This window comes from Tamandua tetradactyla, chromosome 4, assembly GCF_023851605.1.
Source record: "Tamandua tetradactyla isolate mTamTet1 chromosome 4, mTamTet1.pri, whole genome shotgun sequence".
Lineage (NCBI taxonomy): Eukaryota > Metazoa > Chordata > Mammalia > Pilosa > Myrmecophagidae > Tamandua > Tamandua tetradactyla.
The window spans coordinates 141145825-141172415 of NC_135330.1; the positions used below are offsets into that span (position 1 = coordinate 141145825).

At 36.4% G+C, this 26591-nt stretch overlaps 1 protein-coding gene and 1 long non-coding RNA gene across 7 annotated transcripts in view; one reads left to right on the forward strand and one right to left on the reverse strand.

Annotated features, from left to right (window-relative positions):
• KLF12 (KLF transcription factor 12) overlaps nucleotides 1-26591 on the reverse strand; it is a 483475-nt gene that overhangs the window by 16951 nt on the left and 439933 nt on the right. For all 5 annotated transcript variants that reach the window (XM_077158427.1, XM_077158426.1, XM_077158429.1 and 2 more), the window contains one exon: nucleotides 5184-5341. In XM_077158427.1, the coding sequence (XP_077014542.1) occupies nucleotides 5184-5341 (158 nt within the window). The remainder of the gene's footprint in view (nucleotides 1-5183; nucleotides 5342-26591) is intronic.
• The window catches only part of LOC143681422 (uncharacterized), a 38463-nt gene that overhangs the window by 2424 nt on the left and 9448 nt on the right, over nucleotides 1-26591 (forward strand). The window lies entirely within an intron of this gene.

A 26591-nucleotide genomic window follows, 5' to 3' on the forward strand; every position in this document is an offset into this window, starting at 1 on the left:
AAAATTGTGTCTACTTTTGTTAAGCATACCTTTAGGTAAACTTTACATATATTTTTACCACCGAGTGAGTTGTTTTTTATAAAGCCAGATAGGTAAGAAATGTGAGTGCCTTAAGTTTCCTTTTTTGGTTCGAGAGAACTAAAATGAAAAATTCATATAAATTTTTATATGAATTAAAATGAATATTAGGTAAGATTGGTTAAATGAGTTTCATATATTTATTATAGGTTATCAATTTGGAATATGGGGTATTTTCAGATTCATTTGGAATTGAGTATTTTTAAATGTTGCAATTACTTTGAAAATCTGGTTTTAAGTTTATCTTGTCTTTTCTTTATTCATTGTTAAATTATGATATTCTGTAGAACACTGACAATCACCTTCCATTTTTAAATCGTCATACACACCACTAGAGGGTTCTAGATGAATCTTTTTCTGACCCTCTTCTAAGATACATCTGGTTCTAGTGCACCATCTAGTGGCTGTAGGAATCACTGATGTTATATGTGCTGCATTTTGGAAATTACGATGGCATAAACAGCAACACTGAATCCACAAAATTATTTTATTCTAAAATTTTAAATAATTTAATAAGGAATAAATTTTTAAAATGAAATCAGGGAAATTCAGAGGACATGGTTATATATAGCACAGATTTAACTGACTATATTAATTTAAATATACTGTATATTCATTTAAAAATAAATACATATAGAAGAAACACATACAATTTTGACCAGTGAATAAGAACAATGTACCTGCTGATAATAACATATATGTGATTGCTGAGATATATATATATTCTTTTCCTCTTTTTAAAATAAGCACCTAAACATACGTAACACAGGCACGTGTTACTAAAGGTATTTAAAGATATTTGGTCAAATCTTATTTCTTAAACTGCATATTCATGAAAACATATTTAATTTATTTTTTAATTTAAAAGGGTTCTCTTCACCATTTGTTTTCTCTAAATTTCTTGCTAGTATCTAGAAAATGTTCCTCTTTCACATTCTTACAAGTATATTTAGTTTACTGCATAAGACCTAAATAAGCAGAAAACTTATCAGGTACTAATGAAACATACAATTTCAAGTGTTATGGCTAAAGTAACACAATGTTCTCAAAAAAAAGTTTCTCTTGTTGCTTGTTCACCTTCCATAATGTACAAGGCTCATAAGTCATCTGTTATAATCCCACGCTCCACATTAATTATTATTGGCCACACACATACAACTTACTCAATAGGCCTGAGGCAAAGGTAAGGCTAAGAAGATATTTATTAAAAGCAGTGCAAGCCACCCTGATTCCCTACAGAACTAGTGGTGATTTTGTTTTGAATGCTGTGTTATAAAATCTTGCATGTAATTCGAAAGCAGAAGCCAGCGTGGGCTCACTTTGAACCAATTGTAGCATATCTACTGAATTTCACTCTTTCTTTTTAAAAACAGCACATTACTGATAGTTTAGCGGACTATGCTTTGCACAGAGGAAGTATCTCTTTTAAATAAATGAATGGATTTGCCCTATTTTGGCTTGGGGCAGGAATTTGACAAGGTCTTTTTGATGTAACTATGGAGAGAAAAATGTGATCTGGAGGTAGGACAATTAAGTGGATTCTCAGCAATTGGTAAAAGAATTAAGACCACTGGGTGGAAGAGTTCTAGGATCATGTCTCAGGGCTTTTTCCTTGAATCTTTCCACTTACTACATTCATCATTTGCTGGACAAAGATGGGCTTAGAATAATAATTTCTCTGACTTGATAGAGCCTTCCAACCTTGAGAATAGTGTTTCTGTCTTTGTTCCACATCTCTAACAAAAGCTCACCCAGTCTGTGTTCAAACACTTTCAGTGACAGGGAGCACACTATTTCCCAAGGGAAACCATCCCTTGAAGGATAGCTCTCACCATGAATATAACATTGCATGTTTAGGTTTCAGATAAATCAGGAAATCAGTACAGGAGACAGATAAGTTCTTAATTTAGATGCCCTAACAGAGACAGTCAGCTGCTAAAAAACTTAGATTAATCCTTACATGTATTAAGGGAAAGTTCATTATCAAGATCTTCTTCCTTCAATTTTTTGGTATGAAAGCTTTAAAAGACATAGTTATCAATTGGAGTGTACTAGAAAGACATGGCTGAGACAACTGGGGGTGTCTGATTTGGAGACATGAAGAGGTCAGGGGTTCAAGACAGTGCTGGGACCAACACCAGGGCTAATAAGTGAAAATTACAGGGAGGTTACATTTGGCCAGTGCCATCATTAGAGCAATCCTATCCAACCAGAATGTTCCAGAGGCCAAACGATGCCCGAAGAGACAATTCAACATTGTGAGATGAGACTGCCCTCACAAATTTCACCCAACATTCTACAGAAGAATAAGTTCTCTGTGGCTTAAGTGTTTAAAGGGAGGTGGGGAAGTTACTGTTGTGGGAACAATACTAGACAAGGAATCACATTTGTACTAAGGAGATAATGATATCTGGAATCACAAGATTGCTGTGAGGAGCAAATAAAAAAAAAATGTGTAAATGTGCAGAAAACTGCATGGTACTGACCCGCTCTCTGAGAGGGATGACACACAAAGGATTCCCCCAATTAGGAAACAAACTAGAGGGTGACACACACAAAGCCCATTTTGACCCTGGGAGCCTATAATTTCATCTTATGAAGACACCAAACTAATTAATTCCACAGCAGCATTCAAGGTTTATATTGTTTAGACTTATAATGCATAAATCGTATCTCTTCTACGTTCATATTATATGTTAAAACCTGTAAAATGCAATCCTATAATGTCATGGAGTTAAATCCTTTAATAGTACCTAATTAAAACTTTTCCACTCTTTTACTGTACATCACCAGTTAAATGGAATAGTCATCTGTGTGAAGATGAGGCTAATATGTATTCCAGGAAGCTCAAAGAAAACAGCTATAACTTAATGTATGCAAGGACTAACTGAAGAAAGATAACTTATTTTTTTAATAGTAATCACATGAAAAGCCATCATATTGACCTGATCACTTAGTGCTACAATTTGTGTTCACTATACACTGATATGATAGAACATGCTTTTTCTACTTTCATGTCTTCTCTGAACTCATTCTTTTGCCTCAATGATAAAGTGATTGATTCAAAAATAGTGCCTATAAAATGGAGACGGAAGAATCTGGAATTAAGTAGGAAAAGGAAAAGGATTGGGAAGAGGGAGGAAAAACGGAAGCAGCAGCTTGAAAATGTGTTGAATTAGCTATCTTGGAAATATTATAAGTGTGAAGTTTTAGATGAGCAAAAGTAAAAGCATTAAATCTGTAATGCTTTTCTGACTTCAGGAAAACTTCCTATACATAATGTTATCATGAAAAAAAAAAAATACCTAGCCTCACAGTTTTGAAGTTATGAAGCAGTCTCTATAAAGAAAGCAGCTGTGGAAATATTCTGATGATATAAAGTGAGCAAAGTAAGTGGGAAGAATAATGACAAACTATTTTGCTAACTAAACAGCAGAACACTACATTCTGTAGTCATTTTAATGTAGTTGAGAAAGGAGTATATTTACAGAGTGTTATAGTTGCAATTGGAATTTCATGTTAGAGGCAGATGAAGTCTAAGTTTCTGTTGTGGACAATCACTGGGCTTGTTTTGTGGCACGCTGCTACCAGGAATATGCGTGCGTGAGTTTCCTTGTTCTATCTGCCTCTTCAAGCTTCACTCATGCCAGTCACCAGTCACTTTTCCTAAAAAAAAAAACTATGGTAGTTGTGGGGTCTTCCTTCAGTCTCTTGCCAGCACCACTGGTGGTGCAAACAGGACCTAAGAGCAGTGGAAGCCAGGTCATGCCAGCTGAGGGGCAGAAGCCTACAGCAGGGCAGACAAAGGCACATGATAGACTGGGGCATGTAGGAGACCAAAGGAAGGATCACCAGCTCATTTCCTGGATGGAGGGATGGAGGGATAGTTAGTGAATCACTTGTGGTCTCAATTTTCTTCTCTATAACTGGGAATAGTAAAAAATTCTCTCCCTCTACAAAAAAGTACTAGTGAGAATCAAATGGAATTGGTTTAAAAATTGCCAAAAGTGCTATGTATATGTAATTTTTGGGGTGAAAAATGATGAAATCGAACTGAAAAAAAAAAACCATTGAGTTAAATGGTGAGAAAGGTGACCCTATAAATACACACAAATGTGTATTTGTGTGTATTTATTTGGGGGAGGGGTCTGAGGAGAGAAAAAAATGTGGTCTAAGGTTGGCAGCTGTTAAAATGTTAACTTTAACATAAGAGAATAATTTGTTTCAGTTTCTTGTCTGATATGCCATACAGACATTTTTTTTCTTTTGCATGGGCAGGCACCGGGAATCAAACCCAGGTCTCTGGCATGGCAGGCAAGAACTCTGCCTGCTGAGCCACCGTGGCCTGCCCTATGCGGAAATTTTTAAACCTGAAAAACTACATAATGATTAAGTGGTGACGCTGATTATGAGAAAAACTAGAGTATTATGTTCACACCATTTAAAAGCTCTTAAGAAATAGAAGACACACTTCATTGGTTTCTAAATTCACTAAGACTTAAGCCCTTTTCAAATGACAGAGAGAAGGCATTCCAGCCAGAAGGAAGGAACAAAGTATATGATGGCTGTGGCAGTTAATTTCACGTGTCACCTGGGCTAGGTTATGGAGTCTGGTTGTTTGGTCAAGCAAGCACTGGCCTGATTGTTACTGTGAGGGTATTTCATGGATAGATTTGCATATACTGTGGTCAGTTGACTGCATGGATGGCTGATTGCGTCTATAATCATGGACAGCGTCCTCAGCAATGAGGGCAGTCTCCTTATCCAATAAGCTGGAGGACTTAAAAGCCAGAACCGAGGATTTCAGCAGTTGGAAAGAACTAGCCTGACAGCTTCCTCCAGGGAGAACTTCACCTTCTTGCAGCCTGATCTAAAGGAATTTGGACTAGCCAGCTCCCACAGTCTAATGAGCCAATTCCTATAATAAGTCCCTTAATGTTTAGGTGTATATGTATTTTGTTGGTCTGTTCCCCCTGGAGAACCCTAACTAAACACAATGAGTGAATTCAAAACACCATTACAGCAGACTTGTGGCCCTGGAGTCGAGCGGCTGGTCCTTTTTGGACTCTCAATGACCCTCCATGAGAAGCCCCATGGAGCTGTACCTGTATGTGTCCTCCGATGAGCCTTCAAGTGAGAACTTTTTGTGTACACTTTGTTGCATCCCTCAAAATCACATCTGTGGATACGCCGTTTTCTGGAATCTGGAGATTCAGAACGTCGCTGGCGTCTTGTGCTCTCAATACTAAATGGTGAAATCGAACTAAAAAAAGAAAAAAGTGGAGTTAAATGGTGAGAAACGCGACTCCATCTTATTTCTAGTGGCATGAGGAGTTGGTCTCACAATCCACAGTGTCATACAGCCTTAAGGCTACAGTGTCTATACTTCCTGCTGCACATCTCACACTCTACACATCTCACTTCTTAATCTCTAAGGCAGGCAGTGTCACACCTCATTTCTGGTGAAATACTCCCAGTGAGAGAAAGGTGTACTTAAAAAAAAAAAAAACAACCAAAACAATAGAAACAAAACTGAAAGCAATGGTAGGTAAGTAAAGGCCCATTATCAGACTAATCTGGTCAGATTTATACCTCAAAATTTGAACTTTTCAATATTTTACAGAGGACATTTGAGGAAGCTGCTATACAAAACTGCCAAAATAAATGTATTTAATAAATAACATGTGAGTTTGAACTGCATGAGACAACAAACAAAATAGTGTAAAATCACAATGTACATTTCAAAACAACTGAGGTCAGGCTGAAAGAAATGACATCAGAACATCAATAACATGACTCATGACAAGCTATTTCTGTTTGGTAAAATGTAAGTGACATTTAAAGTTTCCAGTTGGTGGATTTTCATGCTGAGGAATAAAGTGAACTGCATTTAAAGATTAGCTGTACTCCCATTACGTGGGAAAAAAAAAGTTTTAAATATGAAATTTGGCCCTGACTCCTACCTTGTTTAGTTTTAAAACCCCAGTAGAAAAATAGGACTAGTTTTTAATTCAGTATTTGATTAACCCGTACTTCTTCTAATCTTAGTCTCCTTTGATTGAAATAGAAATGAAGAATATGACATTGTTTAAGATTATAGTGAAATACAATAAAATGATAAATATCCCAAATGCCAACATTAAAAATTTATCACTAATACTGATATATTTTCTCCCATTTTTATGTTCTGATGCTTTTAAAAACTACTTGATTTATTATTAAATCACTTCTTTTAAAAACTGAATATTACAGATATTAACATTTTCCTTAGACCTTCCCAATTCTTTTAAAATACATGTACCTATACATGACCTATAGTCATAGAAATTCATAATATTGTTTTGTGCTTAAGAGGCACGTAAATATAATCTTTGTATCGTTCTGCAAATTGTCCTATACCTTTCTTTATCTCACTCAACATTTTAGACCTATCCATGTTGATGTAAATGGCTATAGTTTATTTAATTAAAGTCCTATGTACTGCATTTCATTTATTTTCAAATGTATTTTTCATATTTAACATCTCTAAAATCTGACACTTCATACAGAATTAGTAGTGTGTTATAGCTTAGTTGGCTAATTTTTTTCTTTATTTGCAGTACATAAAATATAAGGTCACATCTTACAATAGATGGCATTTTAACTTAGATCAGGAGTCAGCAAACTTTTTCTTTTAAAGGGTACGCAGTAAATCATTTACAATTTTTGTTGTAACTAATCAACTCTGTCACTATAGTGCAAAAGCAGCTCTGGACAATAAATAAACACATAATTGGGGCTGTGTCCAATAAAACTACAAAAATGGGGGTGGGCTGCATTTTGGCTCATGGGTTGAAGTTTACCTATTCCTGGTGCTTAGACGAAATCTGAGAATAGTTCAAGGAATAAAACTACCAGAGTTTTTAGATCCATTTTCCAAGACATGGACATGTGGTTTGTTTCTAATATTTCACTGTTATATTGCTCCAGCAAATTCCTTTTGAATATCACCATTAGTATATGTGCCTTTTAAGTTGTTTTTTTTTTTTTTTTGTATGCTGCATGGTGGGGTCACGTTTCATTCTTTTTCCATGTGAGTATCCCCTTCCTGCAGCACAATTTGTTAAATTTTTGTTTGTTTTAGTTTTTCATTTGTTTGCTTGGGAAGTGCGTGGGCTGGGAATCCAACCCGGGTCTTCCTCATGCAGGTGAGAATTCTACCACTAAACTACCCTTGCACCCCACTTTTAAGTTTTTAATGTAACTTTTCCCTTGTACAAATAACAAATTCAGCAGACCAAACTCTATAGTATTATGTAATACCAAATAGAAATGATGTTCGTCTACCTGTGTCTTAAGCAGTTTTAAGTAAGAGCTGTATTAGTTGAATGAAAGAACTTATGGTGTTCCTAAAATGCCTGTATGACCTTCTTATCAATCAATGAGGATTCGTGGTTTTCCACATCATTGACTCAGTTGCAGGAATTGGAATCTATTGTGAAAAGAGTCAAACTAGTGTGACTGGCCTTCCCCAAAGAAAAGCAGCTTTAGTGATGGGGGGTGAGTCGAGGGGAGAGATAAGAGTGAGTGTGTGATAATATAGCTACAGTACTTCATTTCTTGCATTTCTAATCACGAAAATAAATGTGGGACTTGGGACCTAAAAATAGAAGCTACTGTTTTGTATTTGTATTTTGTAATGTTTGACATATTTAAAAAATAGATATAATAATATGGTATTTGTTTTCTTCTTTAAACTCTAACAAATTCTAAAATAGGAACGCTTTATTTTTCATAATACTTTCTACACGTTAATATATGAAAGTCTAAATGTAACTATGCATGAACACACAACACACACAGTTTCACTGGTAGCTGATTTCAGCTATTTATTTTCCTGTGTATTTGTGCATACTGAGAAAAGTAGAAAATAAATCTAAAATCAAAATCAAGTAACTGCTAAATGGTCCTCATGGGACCAATGGAGTAATGTAGTTAACAGTCCATCAGCTACTTAACTGTATGGCATACATAGAAACATGTAAAGGCTGTAAAGACTAGCCTGAAATTACTTCACTAAGCATTTTGAATTTACATGTTAGTGGATGGCCTTAATGCTACAAAACCTTATACCCTGGTTTTCCCAATATGAAGGAGAGACTGTTTTGGGTCATTTAGGAAGAACCACCACCTAGAGGCATCTTATTGTATCTGTGATAACTGCACCCAGCAAAGCTGTATTTGTGACTTTCAATGGATGAAAATTTCTCCTTGCTTCTCCTATTTTTAGATGGCAGAGACACTCTCCAAAAACCTCAAAGCACCCTTTGCTAGGCTCTAACCCTTTCAGAATGACTTATTTGATCTCTTTGAACAGGCGGGAAGGCAGGGGGAGCTGAGATAAAAAGGGACCAAAAGTAGGGAAAAGTACAGCAAGGAGAGAAGATAATCTGACCCCAAGGAGGGCCACTGTTGAACTGGGACCCACATTATAATTTCATACACGGGAGATGGTTACTATGGGCTGGGAGTTTGGCCAAGCAATTTAGTGGCCGAAAGGACAATGGTCACGGTACTGGTACCAAGTTACTTTTTAAACGTAAGACATTGCAGGCATTCAAGAAATGTTGGTTAAATCCAATGAATGGATGAGTGAATGTTAAAAGTCAGGTATTCCTAATTTTTAATTTAATATAATCAGTTGTTTAGTTAATCTTTCATTGGTTAATTAATTCTTACTCTGATCCTTTGATTGCAAGTTTTCAGATGATGGGTACTCAGTTCCTGAGTCCCACTCCTGTTTCCCTAAGTTTTATATATTAAATGTTACACAAAGTGGCTGCTGAATATACAAGTCCCTCAGTTCTTTCCTCTAACTTCAGGGGAAGGGCATACTGAAGCATTACTTATAACTAAAATTCTCAGTGGGAGGCTACTGAGATCTCTTGCAACATGTGTAGGATGCTGATGAGTGATTAATAAAAAAGTAAAACATCTTCCCTGTGATCCTAGTAAGCATTGGGGTAAGGAGGAAAGGTCAAAGGAATGATCTTTACACCCAGCAGCATTATCTGGTCCCATCCCATTTCACTCTGGGGCTATCCATATGTGTGGAGTTTGGTAACGGAACAGCTATGGACTTCGGGTACTTCCACTTGTCTCTTCCCATGCTTTTGGAGCAATGTGCGCTTTGTTGAGAAGGCACTTGAGATATCCTCAAACACAGGCAACCTGACTTTCATGCTTCAGAGACTGGTGTTCTGTAAATTGGAAATGAGCAAATAACTTTATTGCATTTGTCAGTACAGGATTCTTCCTAATTCTTAGTAATAAACTTGCTATGATGACAGGGTTGAGGTAAAAGATATGTATTTCTGAGTATATTCCCAAATACTGTACCAAAAACATTGTTACAGTTCAAAAGAACAATAGCTAAGGCTCCCTCCCTTCCCCAGAAAGTTAGACCATTTAGCATGGTGAATAAATGCCTAAGGGGGCCTCACAGGCACCAAGTTGTAATAATTAGATTTAGGAGAACAAATGAGTGAATCATGACTTCAGCTGCACAATGGTCCCAATTGGAAAGGCAAGTTAAATTAGAATTAAATCCAGAGAGGCTCAAAAAGTCACATCTAAGAACAACTCTATTTAAATAGAAGGCACTGCATGGCTGCTATGAAAGAAATTAGGGTTAACTGTAATCAGCAGCTAATAAAAGACCATTTGTCATGTCTGACCTTAGTGTGATGAGATGCCCTCCACTGAAATTGGAGTTTCTAAAGGAGGTTCAAAAAAAAAGACTAGGACATTCTTTGCAGGCTGTAGAGAGGACACACATATTCGAAGTGCACACAGTGGTTTATCCAATTCACACACATGCAATGTCCAAAGAGCATGGAAGAGGATAATCATGAAGGCTGACATTTACAGACTGCTTTCTACATGCCAGCTGCTGCTCTAGAAGCTTTAAGTGGCTAAGTAATCCTCTGAAGCAGATACTGCTAGTGCCCCCATTTTACTGATGAGGAAACTGAGGCACAGAAAGTTTAAGGCCAAGGCCAAAAGAAAATAAGTGATTAAACCAGGACTTGAACCCAAGTAGTTGACCCCAGATCCCAATCTTAACTAGTTTTATACTGATTCATATGAAGACAATGGTAGTACAAAATCAAAGGATAAAATTATGTAAAGCTACAAAGCAATCTACATTATTGAAATTGTCCCTCTATCTTAATTATATAAAATAACACCACATAAAAAAGTATTCTTAAACATAGCCAAAACTGTTTAAGTGTAGCCTAGAAACATAAGCATATTGTTCTCTCTTGAGAATCTGAAGATAACCTGATTTATAAATGGTATCAGAAGTACCCAGTATAATTATTTAATATTGTTCTAAGAAAAGATTTTCTTAAAATTGTTGTAAAAAATATATATATATATTTCGAGGGAGATGTTCTAGAAGGCTGGGTTTGTCAGTAGCATGCAATAGCTTCCTTGACCATAACGGCCAGAGAAATTAGTTCCTTCCCTGCTATTCCAGTTTAGTTACAGTTGTTCCAACACATATTGCAGGGCCTGCAAGACAGAGTTAAGGGAGGTGGGAAAATTCAGTTTAAAAGTATATTTTGCACTATTTTCCAAAGTTCATTTTAAATTATTTTGAATAGAACATTCAAAGTCATCTACTGGGTGATGTAGCTTCTGCCACAGACTAAAAGTAAGTGGAACCACTCATCACTAAATCAAACACCACACTGGGAATGCAGTATCAAAGCCACAAGCCAAAAATAAGACTCTGATAAGACTTTCAGTTAACCAGATAGTATTCACGTGGACTAGCCAGGCACGTACTATTATGCAGGCTTTCTTTCAGCCAGCAGATGGCTCTTGGATGCAGGAATCTTTACATTTGCTTCCACACTACAGCAGATTCTAGCTCCTATCAAACCAGTCAATGTCTTTTCTAAGGTATTAATTGGAGAAAAGGGGCTATTTAAATATTCCCCCTAACCAACAGTCACAGTCCTAGGCACAGCAGATTTACTGACATGATTTCCTCTTCTGTTCCTGTCTGTAGTGTCTTACTGAAAAGTTCATTTGAACAGATTGAAACTTTAAGATTAGCGGATACCAACCTTTCTGGAAACTGAATAACCCATTATACCACTTGAAGTTCAAATATGGATTCAACACAAATGTTGTCTGAACATGTATAAATTAAGAGCAACACAATCTTAGTGTATATTCAAAATTGAGTTTGCCACTACTATTTTTCATATGAACAAATGTGTCTAAAATGAATGTTTTAAAAGCCGTTTTACTGAGTTAAATTCACATGCCATACAATCCATCTAATGTGTACAATCACTGTCTTCTAGGATATTCAGAGTTGTATATACATCACCACAGTCAATTCTAGAACATTTTCACCCTGAAGAGGCTTCACTATTTTATACTGTCTCATGTTTTATCCCCTAGCTTTCCCTCTAGTGACATATACAACTCCAACTTTTCCCTTACAACCACAATCACACCCACAAATTTTTGCTGTCAATTACAGTCACTAAAATATGCTCCCATCACTCCATCCATTTCCAAACATTTCCAATCAACCTTATTATATATTCTGCACAAATTAAGCAACAGCTTCCCATTCTCTGCTCTTATTCTATATACTTGTGACCTATGTTCCAGATTTTTAACACCATGAGTTTGCTAGTTGTATTTAGTTCATATTAGTGAGGTCATATATTTGTCTTTTGCATTTGATTTGTTTCACTCAGTATACTATCTTCAAGGTTCAGCCATGAGTCATGGTTTCATTTCTTCATAATTATGGTCACTATATCCCATTGTATGCATGTACTACATTTTGTTTATCCATTCATCAGTTGATGGACACCTTGGTTGTTTCCATCTTCTGGCAAATGTCAATAATGCTGCTGTGAATATTGGTGTGCAGATGTCTGTTTGCGTCCATGCTCTCAGTTCTTCTGAGTATATACCTAGTAGCGGGATTCCAAGATCTTATGGCAGTTTTATACTTAGCTTCCTGAGGAGGTTGACCAAACTGACTTCCAAAGCAGCTCTACAATTCTACAGTCTTCCCAACAGTGATAAGTGTTTGAATTTTTCCACATCCTCCCCAAATACTTGTAGTTTTCCGTTTGTGGATGTGGCATTCTAGTAGGTGTGAAATGATATCTCATTGTAGTTTTGATTTGCATTTGCCTAGTAGCTAGTGATCGTGACCATCTTTTCAAGCACTTTTTAGCCATTTGTATATCCTCTTTGTAAAATGTTCACGTCTTTCGCCTGTTTTTAGTTTATTTGAATTTTAATCAATGAATTGTAGGATCTCTTTATATATTCTGGATATTAAACTCTTATCAGATATGTGGTTTTCAAATATTTTCTCCCATTGGTGGGCTGCATTTTTACTTTCTTGACAAAGTCCTTTGAAGCACAAAATGTATTCAGTTTTGAGGAGGTCACATTTATCTATTTTTTCTTTCATTGCTTGTGCTTTGAATGTAAAGTCTAAGAAGCCATAGTTTACCACAAGATCTTGAAGATGCTTTCCTACATTTTCCCCTAGAGTTTTATGGTTCTGGCTTATATATTTAGGTCTTTGATCAATTTTGATTTAACTTTTATATAAGGTAAAAATTAAGAGTCCTCTTTCATTCTTTTGCATATGGATATCCAGATCTCCCGACACCATATGTTGAAGAGACTGTTCTTTCCCTGTTGGGAGGATTTGGCCATCTTGTCAAAATTCAACAGACTATAGAGATGAGGGTCTATTTCTGAACTCTCAATTTGATTCCACTGGTCAATATGTCTGTCTTTATGTCAAGACCATGCTGTTTTTATCATTGTAGCTTTGTAGCATGCATTAAAGTCAGGAAGTGAAAGTCCTCAACCTTATTTTTCCTTTTTAAGATGTTTTGGCTATTTGTGACCCCTTATCCTTCAAAATAAATTTGGTAATTGACCTTTCCAATTCTGCAAATTAGGCTGTTGGAATTCTGATTGGGATTGCATTGAATCTGTAAATCAAATGGGAAGAACTGACATCTTAACAATATTATTCTTCCAATCCATGAACGCAGAATGTTCTTCCGTTTATTTAGATCTTTGATTTATTTTAGCAGTGCTTTGTAGTTTTCTGAATACTAGGTCCTTTACATCCTTGGTTAGGTTTATTTCTAGATATTTCATTCTTTTAGTGGTGACTGTAAATGGAACTTTTTTCCTGATTGCCTCCTCATATTACTCATTATCAGTGTATAAAAACACTATTGCTTTTGGATCCTACAATTTTGCATATTAATTTTGTATCCCACCAGTTTGCTGAACTCACCTATTAGCTCTACTAGCTTTGTTGAAGCTTTTTTTTGGATTTTCTGGGTATAGTATCTATCATATGCAAATAGTGAAAATTTTACTTCTTTCTTTTTTTTCTTGCCTAATTGCTTTAGCTAGAACTTTTTAAAATTTTTATTTATTTAAAAAAATTATAAACATTTATAAAAATTTATAAACAAAAACATTCTTAACATAATCATTCCATTCTACATATATAATCAGTAATTCTCAATATCATCACATAGTTGCATATTCATCATCATGATCATTTCTTAGAACATTTGCATCAATTCAGAAAAAGAAATAAAGACAACAGAAAAAGAAATAAAACAAAAACAGAAAAAAAACAGTACACATACCATACCCCTTACCCCTCCCTTTCATTGATCACTAGCATTTCAAACTAAATTTATTTTAACATTTTGTTCCCCCTATTATTTATTTTTATTCCATATGTTCTACTCGTCTGTTGACAAGGTAGATAAAAAGGAGCATCAGACACAAGGTTTTCACAATCACACAGTCACATTGTGAAATTTAGCTAGAATTTTTAATACAACATTGAATTAACAGTGGTGACAGTGGACATCCTTGTCTTGTTCCCAATCTCAACAGGAAAGATTTTGGTCTTTCACCATTGAGTATGATATTAGCTGTGGATTTTTCAAATATGCCCTTTATCATGTTGAGGAAGTTTCCTTCGATTCCTATCTTTCATTCAAAGTGTTTTTATTAAGAAGGGTGCTGGATTTTGTCAAAAGCCTTTTCTATATCATTCAAGATGATCATGTGGTTCTTTCTCCTTTGATTTGTTAATGTGGTGTATTACATTGATTTATTTTCTTGTGTTGAATCAATCTTGCATACCTGGGATAAAATCCACTTGATCATGGTGTATAATCCTTTTGTAGTGTGCAGTTGGGTTAGATTTGCAAGTATTTTATTGAGCATTTCTGCATCAATGTTCATTAGAGAGCCTGTCTGTAATTGTCCTTTCTTGTTCTATCTCTATCTGGCTTTGGTATTAGGTGATGTTGGTTTCAGAGAACATGTTAGGTAGCGCTTTCTCCTCTTCAATTTTCTGGAACAGTTTGAGCAAGGTTGATATTAATTTTTCTTGGGATGATTGCTAGAATTCCCTGTTCCCGGCACCTGTTCCCGGTCTTTCTTTATTGGGAGGTTTTTGATGACTGTTTCAATCCCTTTACTTATTATTGGTTTGTTGAGATCTATTTCTTTTGGAGTCAGTGTGGTTATGTGTTTCAAGAAAATTGTTCATTTCATCTAAGTTGTCTAGTTTGTTGGTGTATAGTTCATAGAATCTTATGATCTTTTTATTTCTGTGGCATTAGTAGTAATATTCTCTCTGTCATCTTATTTTATCTGCATCTTCAGTTTTTTTCTCTGTCAGCCTAGCTAAGGGCTTGCCAATTTTGCTTTCTCAAAGAACCAACTTTCATTTGTTGATTTTTTTCTATTTTTTATTCTCAACTTCATTTATTTTTGTTCTAATTTTAGTTCTTACATTCCTTTTGTTTGCTTTGGGGTTAGTTTGCTATTTTTTTTCTATTTCCTCCAGGTATATAGTTAGGTCTTTCATTTTAGTTATCTCTTCCTTTTTAATGTAGGCATTTAAGACTATAAATTTCCCTCTGCCCTGCCTCACTACATCCTGTAAGTTTGGATATGTGATGTTCTTGTTTTCATTTGTCTCGAGATATTTACTGATTTCTCCTGCAATTCATATTTGACCCACTGATAAATAAGAGTGTGTTGTTTAACCCCCATAATAAATTTATGCATTTCCCAGTCCTTCACTGGTTGCTGAATTATGGTTTAGTCTGCCAGTGCTGCCAGAATGTAACACACCAGAGATGGATCAGCTTTTAATAAGAGGATTTACTTAGTTAAAAGTGGATAGTTCTTCAGAGGAGAGAGTGCTAACTTTCATCTGAGGTTGTCTTGTTACATGGGAAGGCACAGGCACAGGGCAATGTCTGCTGGCCTTTTATCCTGGTTTCTGGATAAAATGGCCTTCCTCGGGGCGATTCCTTTCTGCATCTCCAAACATCTGGGTCACATCTTAGTGCTGAGGTGAGGTATGCTGAGCTGCTGCCCTCTCTTCTGACCTCTCAATTTTAAGCCTCCAGCTAATTAAATTAAACTTCATTCATTGTGGAAGGCACTCCCCTTAGCCAACTGTAAATATAATTAGCCATAAATGAATTTCACATACTGATGAGTTAAGTCAACAGAAACAGAATGGGGCATCATCACCTGGCCAAAATGAAACCTGAACCCAACTACCTGGAGATGGCAGAGATCCTGGGTGCTGCCCGAAGCTTGGAAAGGGTAGAGCTGAAAAAAGGTAGTCTCTGCAATGTCCCCCAGATTGCAATCACCCCAATGTTTGGAGATAGCAAAGGCGCTGTGTAGGCCCTTAGAAAAGTGTGGGACTGCAACTTTCTAAAGACCTGTTCTAGTTTGCTAGCTGCCGGAATACAACACACCAGAGACGGACTGGCTTTTAATAAAAGGGGATTTATTTCATTAGTTCTTCAGAGGAAAGGCAGCTAACTTTCATCTGAGGTTCTTTCTTATGTGGGAAGGCTCAGGGTCTTCTGCTGGCCTTCTCTCCAGGCCTCTGGGTTCCAACAACTTTCCCTGGGGTGATTCCTTTCTGCATCTCCAACGGCCTGGGCTGAGCTGTGAGTGCTGAGATGAGGTATGCTGAGCTGCTTGGGCTGTGCTATGTTACACTCTCTCATTTAAGCACCAGCCAGTAAAGTCAAATGTCATTCACTGCAGCAGGCACGCCTCCTAGCTGACTGCAGATGTAAATAGCAACAGATGAGGTTCACGTACCATTGGCTCATGTCCACAGCAACAGAACTAGGTGCCTTCACCTGGCCAAGTTGACAACTGAATCTAACTACCACAAGCCCCAAGGATAAATGAATCGCAGACCCTGAAATCCAATGGAGTTTGTGCTGCAGGTTTTCAGAACTGTTTGGGTCCAGTGACCCCTGTGTTCCTTACCATTTCTCCCTGCGGTAATGACAACATATATCCTATAACTGTCCCTTCTTTTATATTGGCAGCAGATAATTTGTTCTGAGTTTCACAAGTCCAGAGTCAAAGAAAATTTTTGCCTTAGAACAGACAATGCCTATAGCTGACTTTGTTGAGATTTTGTACTGGTTTTAACTTTGTATTGCATTTGTGTTGTTACTGAAAGAACTTAAGCCTTTTCTGATATTATGATGAAACAAATGTATTTTGTCTATGGAAGAATTTACTGCATTGTATGGGGTACCAATGATAGTTTCCAAGTTGACAAGGGGTGGACATGTGGTAGTTAAGTTCAGGTGTCAACTTGGCCAGGTGATGATGCCCCATTCTGTTTCTGCTGCCTTAAATCATCAGTATGTGAAATTCATTTATGGCTGATTACATCTGCAGTCTAATAAGGGGAGTGCCTTCCACAATGAGTGAGGTCTAATTTAATTAGCTGGAGGCTTAAAATTAAGAGGTCAGAAGAGAGCTCAGCTGCTCAGCATACCTCATCTCAGCACTTGGAGCTCAGCCGGACATTTGGAGATACATAAAAGAATTGCTCCAGGGAAAGCCGTTGGAACCCAGAAGCCAGGAGAGAAGGCCGGCAGATGTCACCCTGTGCCTTTCCATGTAACAGAGAACCTCAGATGAAAGTTAGCTGCCTTTCCTCTGAAGAACTATCAACTTTTAACTAAATAAATCCCCTTATTAAAAGCCAATCCAGGAACCTTCCTAGCAACGTGGGACAGAAATCCTGGAATGAGCTGAGACTCAGCATCAAGGGATTGAGAAAACCTTCTTGACTGAAAGGGTGAAGAGTGAAATGAGACAAAGTGTCAATGGCTGAGAGATTCCAAACAGAGTCAAGAGGTTGTCCTGGAGGTTATTCTTACGCATTAAATAGATATCACCTTGTTATTCAAGATGTAATGGAGAGGCTGGAGGGAACTGCCTGAAAATGTAGAGCTGTGTTCTAGTAGCCATATTTCTTGATGATGATTGAATAATGATATAGCTTTCACAATGTGACTGTGTGATTGTGAAAACCTGGTGTCTGATGCTCCTTTTATCTAACTTGTCAACAGACGAGCAGAGCATATGGAATAAAAATAAATAGGGGGAACAAATGTTAAAATAAATTTAGTTTGAAATGCTGGTGATCAGTGAAAACAAGGGTAAGGGATATGGTATGTATAATCTTTTTTTTTTTCTGTTTTCGTTTTATTTCTTTTTCTGTTGTCTTTTTGTTTCTTTTTCTGAATTGATGCAAATGTTCTAAGAAATGATGAATATGCAACTATGTGATGATATTGAGAATTACTGATTATATATGTAGAATGGAATGATCATATGTTAATTTTTTGTTTGTTAATTTTTTAATTAAATAGATTTTAAAAAACATAATAAATAAATAAAGTGTTTAATAGCACGTTGCTAGAAGAAAAAAAAAGCCAATCCAGGATGCACAGGTGGTTCAGTGGTAGAATGTGTGCCTTCCATACAGGAGACCCAGGTTTGATTCTCAAACCATGGACCTCCCCCCCACCCCCCCCCAAAAAAAGCCGATGATCTCTGGTGTGTTGCATTCTGGCAGCTTTAGCAAACTAAAACAACTTCCAACTTCATTCCATTAAAAGTGGAAGTGCCTTTTATAATTTTGATCTTTTTAAAAATTTTAAGGCCCATTTTGTGACCCAGTATATGGTCTATCCTGTAGAATGATCCATGAACACTTGAGAAGAATATACATCCTACTGTCTTGGGTGGCACTGGTCTGTAGATCTGCTAGGTCTAGTTCCTTTAGCATATTATTCCAGTTTTGTTTCCTTATTGTTCTCTGTCTAGATTTTCTATCTATTCATATGAGTGGTGTGCTGAATTGAAATTTCAACTATTATGATGTACTTCTCTTTTTAGTTTTGCTAGTGTTTGTCTCAGGTATTTTGTAGTACCTTACTTAGGTGTGTATATATATGTATAAATATATATATTTATGATTGCTATTTCTTCTTGATGAATTATCAGTTTTATTAATATATATAATGAACTTCTTTGTCTCTTATAAAAGTTTTGCATTTAAGGTCTATTTTGCTGATATTAGTATATCTACCCCAGCTGTTTTCTGAATACTGTTTGTATGGAATATATTTTTTTTAGGCTTTTACTTTACTTTCGACCTATCTGTATCCTTGGGTCTGAGCTTAGTCTCTTATAGCAGCATATAGATGGCTCACATTTTTTATCCATTCTGTAGTCGCTTGTCTTTCGATTGGGAAGTTTAATACATTAACATTCAACGTTATTACTGTAAAGTTCCTGAATCTACCATCTTATCCTTTGTTTTTTTGTCAGATCTATATATTTACCCCTTCTACTTTTTTTCCTTAAGATTACCCATATTAATACTCTTCACATCTGTGCTCTCTTCCAGTCCTCTCTCTCCTGTCCTTTTTTTTTTTTCCCCCAGGGGACAGAACTTCCTTTAGTATTTCTTGCAGGGCCAGTCTCCTGTTAACAAAGACTCTCAGCATTTGACTGTGAACATTTTAATTTCTCCCTCACTTTTGAAGGCAGCTGGATAAGGAATTATTGGCTGGAAGGTTTTCTCTTTCTGAATCTTAAATATATCATACAACTGCCTCCTTATTTCCATGGTGCCTGCTGAGTGGTCCAAACTTAGTTTTTTCTGGCTTCCCTTGTATATGGTGAGTTGCTATTCTCTTGCTGCTTTCAGGACTGTTTCTCTTCAGCATTTGACAGGTTGATTAGTATGTGTCTCTTTATTCTATTTCAAGTTTGTTGGGCTTTTTTGATTTATGTCTTTTATAAGGGTTGGAAAGTTTTCCCCAATTATTTCCTCAAATAATCTACCTAGCCCTTTACTCTTCTCTTTTCCTTCTGCGACACCAATGATTCATGTTTGTGTGCACAACATTCGATGTTATTACTGTACAGGCAGTATTTTACTTCATTTTACTCTTTGGTTTTTATATGTCCTATCTTATTTTTATCTTTTTATTTTTTAACTTATCCTTACTGATGTGATAACCTTCATTTCTACAATCTTGTCTAAGCCTCTCTCTTGTCTTTTCCTTTCAGCCTGCAGGACTCCTTTTAGTATTTTTAGGGCAGATCTCTTGTTAAGAAATTCTGTTTCTTGCTAGTGATCAATGAAAGGGAGGGGTAGGGGTAAGGTATGTCTGATTTTTTTTTGTTTTCTTTTTATTTCTCTTTCTGAATAGATGCAAATGTTCCAAGAAGTGATCATGATGATGAATATGCAACTATGTGATGATATTGTGAACTACTGATTATTTATGTAGAACGGAATGATCAAAAGTTAAGAATGTTTGCATTTGTTTGGTGTTTTTTGGTATTTAAAAAAAAATTAAAAAAATTAATTAAAAAAAAAGCTCTGTTTCTGTTTATCTATGAATATTTTAAATCCCCCCCCCCCCATTTTTGAACGGCAGCTTTGCCATAAAAGCTGGTACTTTTTCTCTGTCAGGATCTTGTACATATCACCCCACTGCCTTCTCACCTACATGTTTCTGATAAGAAATTAGTGCTTTGTCATAGTGAGCCTCCCTTGTGTGTGATGAAGCACTGTTTTCTTGCTGCTTTCAGATTCTCCTATTTCCTTTGGCATTTGACATTCTGATCAATATATCTTGAATTGGGTCTATTTGGATTTATTCAGTTTGGGGTAAAATGAGCTTCTTGGACCTGGATATCCACGCCTTTCATAAAAGTTGGGAAGTTCTTGGCCATTATTCATTCAAATATTCCTCTTGCCCTTTTTGCTTTTCTTCTCCTTCTGGGACACCCGTGACATAAGTTCCTGGAGACCTGCTCAATTTTTCTCATTCTTTTCTCTGTTCGAATTCGGACACCCTGTCTTCTAGCTTGCTGATCCTTCTCCCTCTTCAAATCTGCTATTGTGTGTTTCTGGTGCATTTTTAACTTCATCTATTGTGCCTTTCATTCCCACAAGATCTGTTATTTTTCTTTGTATGTTTTCAAATTCTTATTTATGTTCACTCAGTGTCTTAATAACTTTCCTCTCTTTAGCCATCACATTGAATTTGTTTAGGAGGTTTGAATATCTTTGATTAGCTTTTCCAGATTCTCTATCTCCTCAGACTTTTTGATTTGCTCATTTTTAAAATGCCTTTCCTTGCCACTTGGTTTGTATTACTCACCCTGGGCTGGGCCAGTTAAGGGGTACACACTAGCTCCACAGTGCCCCAAGGAGGTCATGTAAAGAGGCCTAAAAGCCTTTGCTTGCATTCCCCCAAGGGTGTACTTTTCTGGCCTGTCAGCATATGTATTATGTTAGTCTAGAAGTTGCCAGAATGTGATATTCCAGAACTGGAATGACTTTTAAAAGGGGGAAGTTAATAATTTTACAGTTCTAAGCCAATAAAATTGTCCAAACTAAGGAATCCGGGAAAAGATACCTTAATTCAAGGAAAGTTGATGGATGGGTCAGGAACACCTCCATCAGCTGGGTAGTCATGTGGCTGGCATTGGCTGGTCCCTTGCTCCTGGGCTCTGTTGCTTTCAGTCTCTGTTCTTGTAGATGTTTCTCACTTTGCTTCTTCTCCAGGGCTGGCTTTCATCTCTTGGCTTCCCTTGGCTCTTTCCAAGTTCTGGCTTGTTGAGCATCTCATGGTGATATCTGCTGAACTCTAAGCATCTCCAAGCATCTATGTCTTTGTTCTCCAGGTGTGGCATCTGTGTCAATTTGGCTCTGAAGTTTCTGCCAGCTCTGTCACTTCTGGCATTTCTCCAAAATGTTTCCCTTTTAAAAACTACAGTAATTTAATCCAGACCCACTTGGAATGGGTAGAGTCATAGTTCCATCTAATCAAAAGATCATACCTACAATTGGGTATGATCTCCATGGAGATAATCTAATTGAAAGTTTTTAACATACAGTGTTGAATCAGGATTAAAAGAAACGGCTGTTCCCACAAGACTGGATTGTGGCATTAAAACATGTCTTTTCTGAGGTATGTAATATTTTCAAACTGGCACGTGTACCTTATTCACTTACTTCAAAACCTTTCAGATGTCTTTCCAGAGGCGCACTTTCCAGGTCTGCCAGCAGATGGTACTATCAGAAATCAATTCCCCTCCCTGTTGATTCCAGACAATGGTATGGCAATTTTAACCCACTGGTGGTCCCAGCAGTGCAAGTTTGCAGGCCAAAAGCTTCCACAGTGGTAAGTTATGTCCTGCTCGGTTCTAGGGGGAGTGGACCTTTGCTGTCCTCTTCAGTATGGAGCTGGCTACCTTCCAGAAACTGGTGAACCAAAGGTTTTCTGCCCTGAGTGGGGGATGGGCACCAGAAGCCAAGGGTGAGGGGAGTCATTTATGTCCTCTCTTATAGCATCCCTGTCTCTTCATTCTGTATTGTCCTTGGTGTTATAGAGCACTTCTCCTGATCCCCAGAACCCCAGATTCATTGTTGCTGACAGTTTCTGCCTGACCCCTAGCTGTTTTTCTGGGAAAGAAGTGAGCCCAGCCTCTTCCTAATCAGCCATCTTAGATCCTCTCTAAAATTTATTTTAATCATTGCTTTATTTTAATAACCAAAATCTCTAGAAAACTAAGACACAATGGATTTACATATTAACTTTTTTCTAGTCTGTGGGTAGATAAGTTCACAGTAAATGGCTTATATTTCTATTTTTTTTTAAATTTGTTTACCATATTTTAGCAAGTATGAGCATAGGTTGTATTATGCAAAAGGTTTAAGGACAATCAAAACAGAAAAAAATGCACATTAATGTCATCAACTATGAATGGTTTTATTGGCAAACTTTTACGACGATTTAGATAAGACAAATTTGCCAAGTTGAGGCACAGTGTATATTCAAAATAGTTACTTTTGAGTATACCATATACACAGCAAAAACTTAACACCCTCCCCCAAATTAAGTCATATTGTAGGATGTCACAAGGGCTCTGCAAAAAGTATATTTTTTCTGAATTATACTGGGCATATCCATTGAATGGAAGCCATATAATTTACTTAAATATTCAGATAAAGTTTTCCCTGGAATTTCTTCAGAAGACACTGGAGTTTAATCATGTTTTATGACAAGAGTTTTAGTTTGGTGCATCATTGAACCTTAGAAAGATTTCTTTTTTGTTTTAGGTCAGAATAGAATTAGTTTTGTTAATCCAGATGCCTTTGAGACAAACTCTTTCCTGATGAGTTTGGCTCAGGCCCATCACTCCCTATTATCATATAAGGGCAGTGCTGGACATTTATCTTTCCCTGCGGCCCTTGAACACAAAGGATTTTGAGACCCTCTAACCACAGCTGAATTAGAAATAAGCTCTCCTTATTTAATTAACTAAAAGTAAACTAATAAACTCTTGAAGAAGAAAGATGTTGTCTTATACATTCCTTTCGAGAAACTGACATATTTGATGCTGGATGTAGGAAGGGGAAGGAAGGGAAGGAGAAGCACAGGGTTACCCCATCAGCAAATTATAAAGTACCTCCACTGGAAGCCTCACCCTACACTGCTCTCGAGCAGAATTTGATACAGGAGGTTAATTTTTGCATTATCAGGAGGATCTTATAAGGCAGATTCACAAGTAAGATAGTCCCATGGCTGAATTCCAAAGAAGAGCAGAGGAATGAGAGCCCATGTTTTAAATATTAAAACATATATAAAATGTTCCAAATATCCAGTTCTAATGAGATACTATAATGCAACCATATAATAAACTTTTGAAGTGACTGTCAAAATAAGCCTCCATCTATTTTATGCTGATCATTAACCAGGTCTATGTTACACTAGAGATTTTTATTAAAGAGCACTGAAATTATATCAGTTAACTATCTGGTACTTAAGCTTACATAAATTATTGAAACGGTTTTTATTGCTAGGATGGGAATACATAAATAATAAAACCAAGTAGAACTCATCGGCAGTGTTCCACTTCAGTTTTTGTGGGCTAAAATGGCTGTCTGGGTGCCTCAAACAGGTATTTTTTCTATCATAAAATGTTCATGTGTTTGGTGAAAAATTAAAAACCCTCCAAATTGAAAGAGGAAATATTTTACCTGCTTTTTAAATTTCCCTTTCTGGAAACTTTCCTTAATATTTGACCACTCTGTTAAATTAATGTTGGAAAAGTAAGGAGGTAGATTACTTGACCCAAATTCATATTTGGAAGACATTTAGAAGGTGACGAAACTGAGGCTCAGAAAGATTGTACTGATTACTGCTGCAGTGCCACAGAGTGGCAGAGCTGGGTCCAGAAGCCAGGTTTCCTGACGTCTAGTTAGGACTTTTCTACTCCCTGCTGAGGTTGTAGAAAGATTGTATGATTATTTTTATTTACTATGGAGGAAAATCTTCCTTGGAAAATTTATTATTATTAAAAAACAAAACAGATACTTAGAACTACAAGACCCACTGTATTTATTTTTTTTTTTGGCTGCCAGGAAACTCAGCTGTAATATATAGCCCAGAATTTGGTATGCTTATTTTCCATTTTAATAAAATTTCCAAGCCAAAATCATATGGTTTTAATTTTATATAGTTTTTTAAATGTATGGCTCAAGAAGTCCCTTCTGGACTAGATAGAGTACTAATGATGAACAAGGAAACAAAAACCAGAACAAGCTGCTCTTAAAAATGGAGAAAACATGTGAAAACTAAGTCTGGGTTTTAATTTGAAGATTTCTAAATTAAAGTTTTATGATCAGTAAGCTCATATTATCTTTAAAGGAAAAAAAAATCAAGAATCCTTATTTTTGTTGCTGTTTCTGCAGAAAAAGCACAGGAATTGTATTCTGAAAACCTGGATACGCATTATACGTCCTATACTTCGTAGCTGTGGTATCTTGGACATTTAATCTCTTTGATTTCCAGATTCTCAAATTTCAAATGTGTGCATGTATGTATACATATATATTTATTTATTTTTTGCATGGGCAAGTTCTGGAAATCAAACCTGGGTTTCCGGCATGGCAGGCGAGAATTCTGCCACTGAGCCACCTAAATGTATGTTTTAATACTGGAGTTGTCATGAAGATTAAACTTAGAATCATGTAAATCTAGTGTGCAATATATCCCCACACTTCTAAAACCTTGGGCTCCTTCTTCAGTTTTGTTAATAACAGATTTAGATATAATCCACGTATGATAAAATGTACCCTTTTAAGGTGTACAATTCAGTGATTTTTAGTATATCTACAAAGTTGTACAACCATCACCACTATCTAATTTCCTATCTAATTTCAGAACATTATTATGACCTTATTCAGAGTTTCATCATTAAGTATGATTATTAGACATGAATGGTGTTTTGTACATGTTCTTTATTGGGATGAGGAAGTTCTTTCTACTCCTGGTTTGTTGAATCCTTTCTTAAAAAAATCATGAAAGGGTTTTGGATACTGTCAACTTGTTTTCTGTGTCTATTGAGATGATCATGTGGTTTTGTTTTTTATTCTATTACTGTGGTATATTACATTGATTTTTCATATGTTAAACCAACTTTGCGGGTTAAATCCTGTTTAGTCATGGTGTAACAATCCTTTTTTTCCCTACATGTTGTAGGATTTGGTTAGAATTTTGGTTGAGTATTTTTGAGTCTATAGAGTAAGGGATTTTGGCATGCAGTTTTCTGCTCTTGGATGCTCTAGCTGATTTTGATATCAGAGTATTCCTGGCTTTGTAGAAGGAATTGGAAAGTGATCTGGTCTCCTTGACTTTGGACTCTATGATGCCATGTCTACACCAAGAACCATTCCTTAGTATGTTAATTATTCCCATTTGCAGAAATTTCCCCTTTGTTCCCAACTTCAGTTTTATTCTCAGTCTGCTTCGGCTGGACTTGATGTTTTTGATATATCTCTGCTACAGGCCTTATGCTCATCTAACTTTTCACAAGGCTAAAGCCTCGGGGCTATGCTGCCCATCAAATGCACAGTCTAGCTGTCCCTGCTCACCTAAGAGGAAGGGTCAGAATAGAACTCTGCAAGCTTTAAAGCATTATGTAGTTAACTACTTTCCTAATTTCTTCTTTAATGGCCAAATCCTGCCTACAATCCTCAGGAACAGAGTACTATTGTATATTACTCTTAAAAATACTGCAGGTGGCATAACAATGTTACATATCACCATAAATAAACTTAGATGGTCACCAGAAAAAGTAAGCAGGGCACATATTGTTACTGGCAGTCTTGTAGCTGAGAAATAGCTGAGATAAAGAGTAGTTCAGAACAGTTAAGTACCTGGGAAATGATACACCTAAGAGCTCTCTGTAGTTTATACTTGATACAGCACATCTTTTGTATGGAAAGATGGAAAGTATATAATAAATCAAAATGACAATATTAAATCTTCTGCACCATATTTACTGAAGATTAAAAGTGACCCCAATAGGTTAGCCTGGGTGACCAGATAATCAAAATGTCCTTAAGCAGGAGAAGGGGCAGGATAGGAGAAGGTAATGATTAACATGAATCGGTATGTACCCAACAGACTGATGTTTAAAAGACCACAGAATGCTCTTTTCTTCTCATCTGCTAAACAGGCAAAACTTTAAAATGGTAGTGGAAACAGGACAATAAAATGGGTATTTCCAGGATAACTTGAAGGGATTTTACAAAAGATGGCTCATAAAATAAATTAAGTTTAATGGTAATGGAAGTTCATTAAATGTTGTCCAATATGTAATTCTAAAGGCCAGGTACTCTGTAGAGAAAATTAGACTAAAAATGCACAGTTTTTGTTTATTCAGTCAATTACCATTCATTAAATTCTTTGAGGGATACCAAGTTTATAGTTGGCAGTTTACATACTTGATGACCTAGGTGATTGCTTTACTGATTGGTTTTAGTTATAGGAATTTGTTTATCTGGACCTTAAAGAGAATCACTTAAGTGAAGGGTAGGACAAAGGAGAGAAAGAAACAGACAGAAGCACTTCCTGTGACCTTGGGCACTTGCTGTACATGTGTTTCTAGTTTCAGCAGAAACAGTGAATGGATTGAAAGAGGGGGAGTCTCAAACTCCCAAAGTAAGAACCTTGCTGATCAGATTTTAACTGTGACTTAGAAAAAAAAGT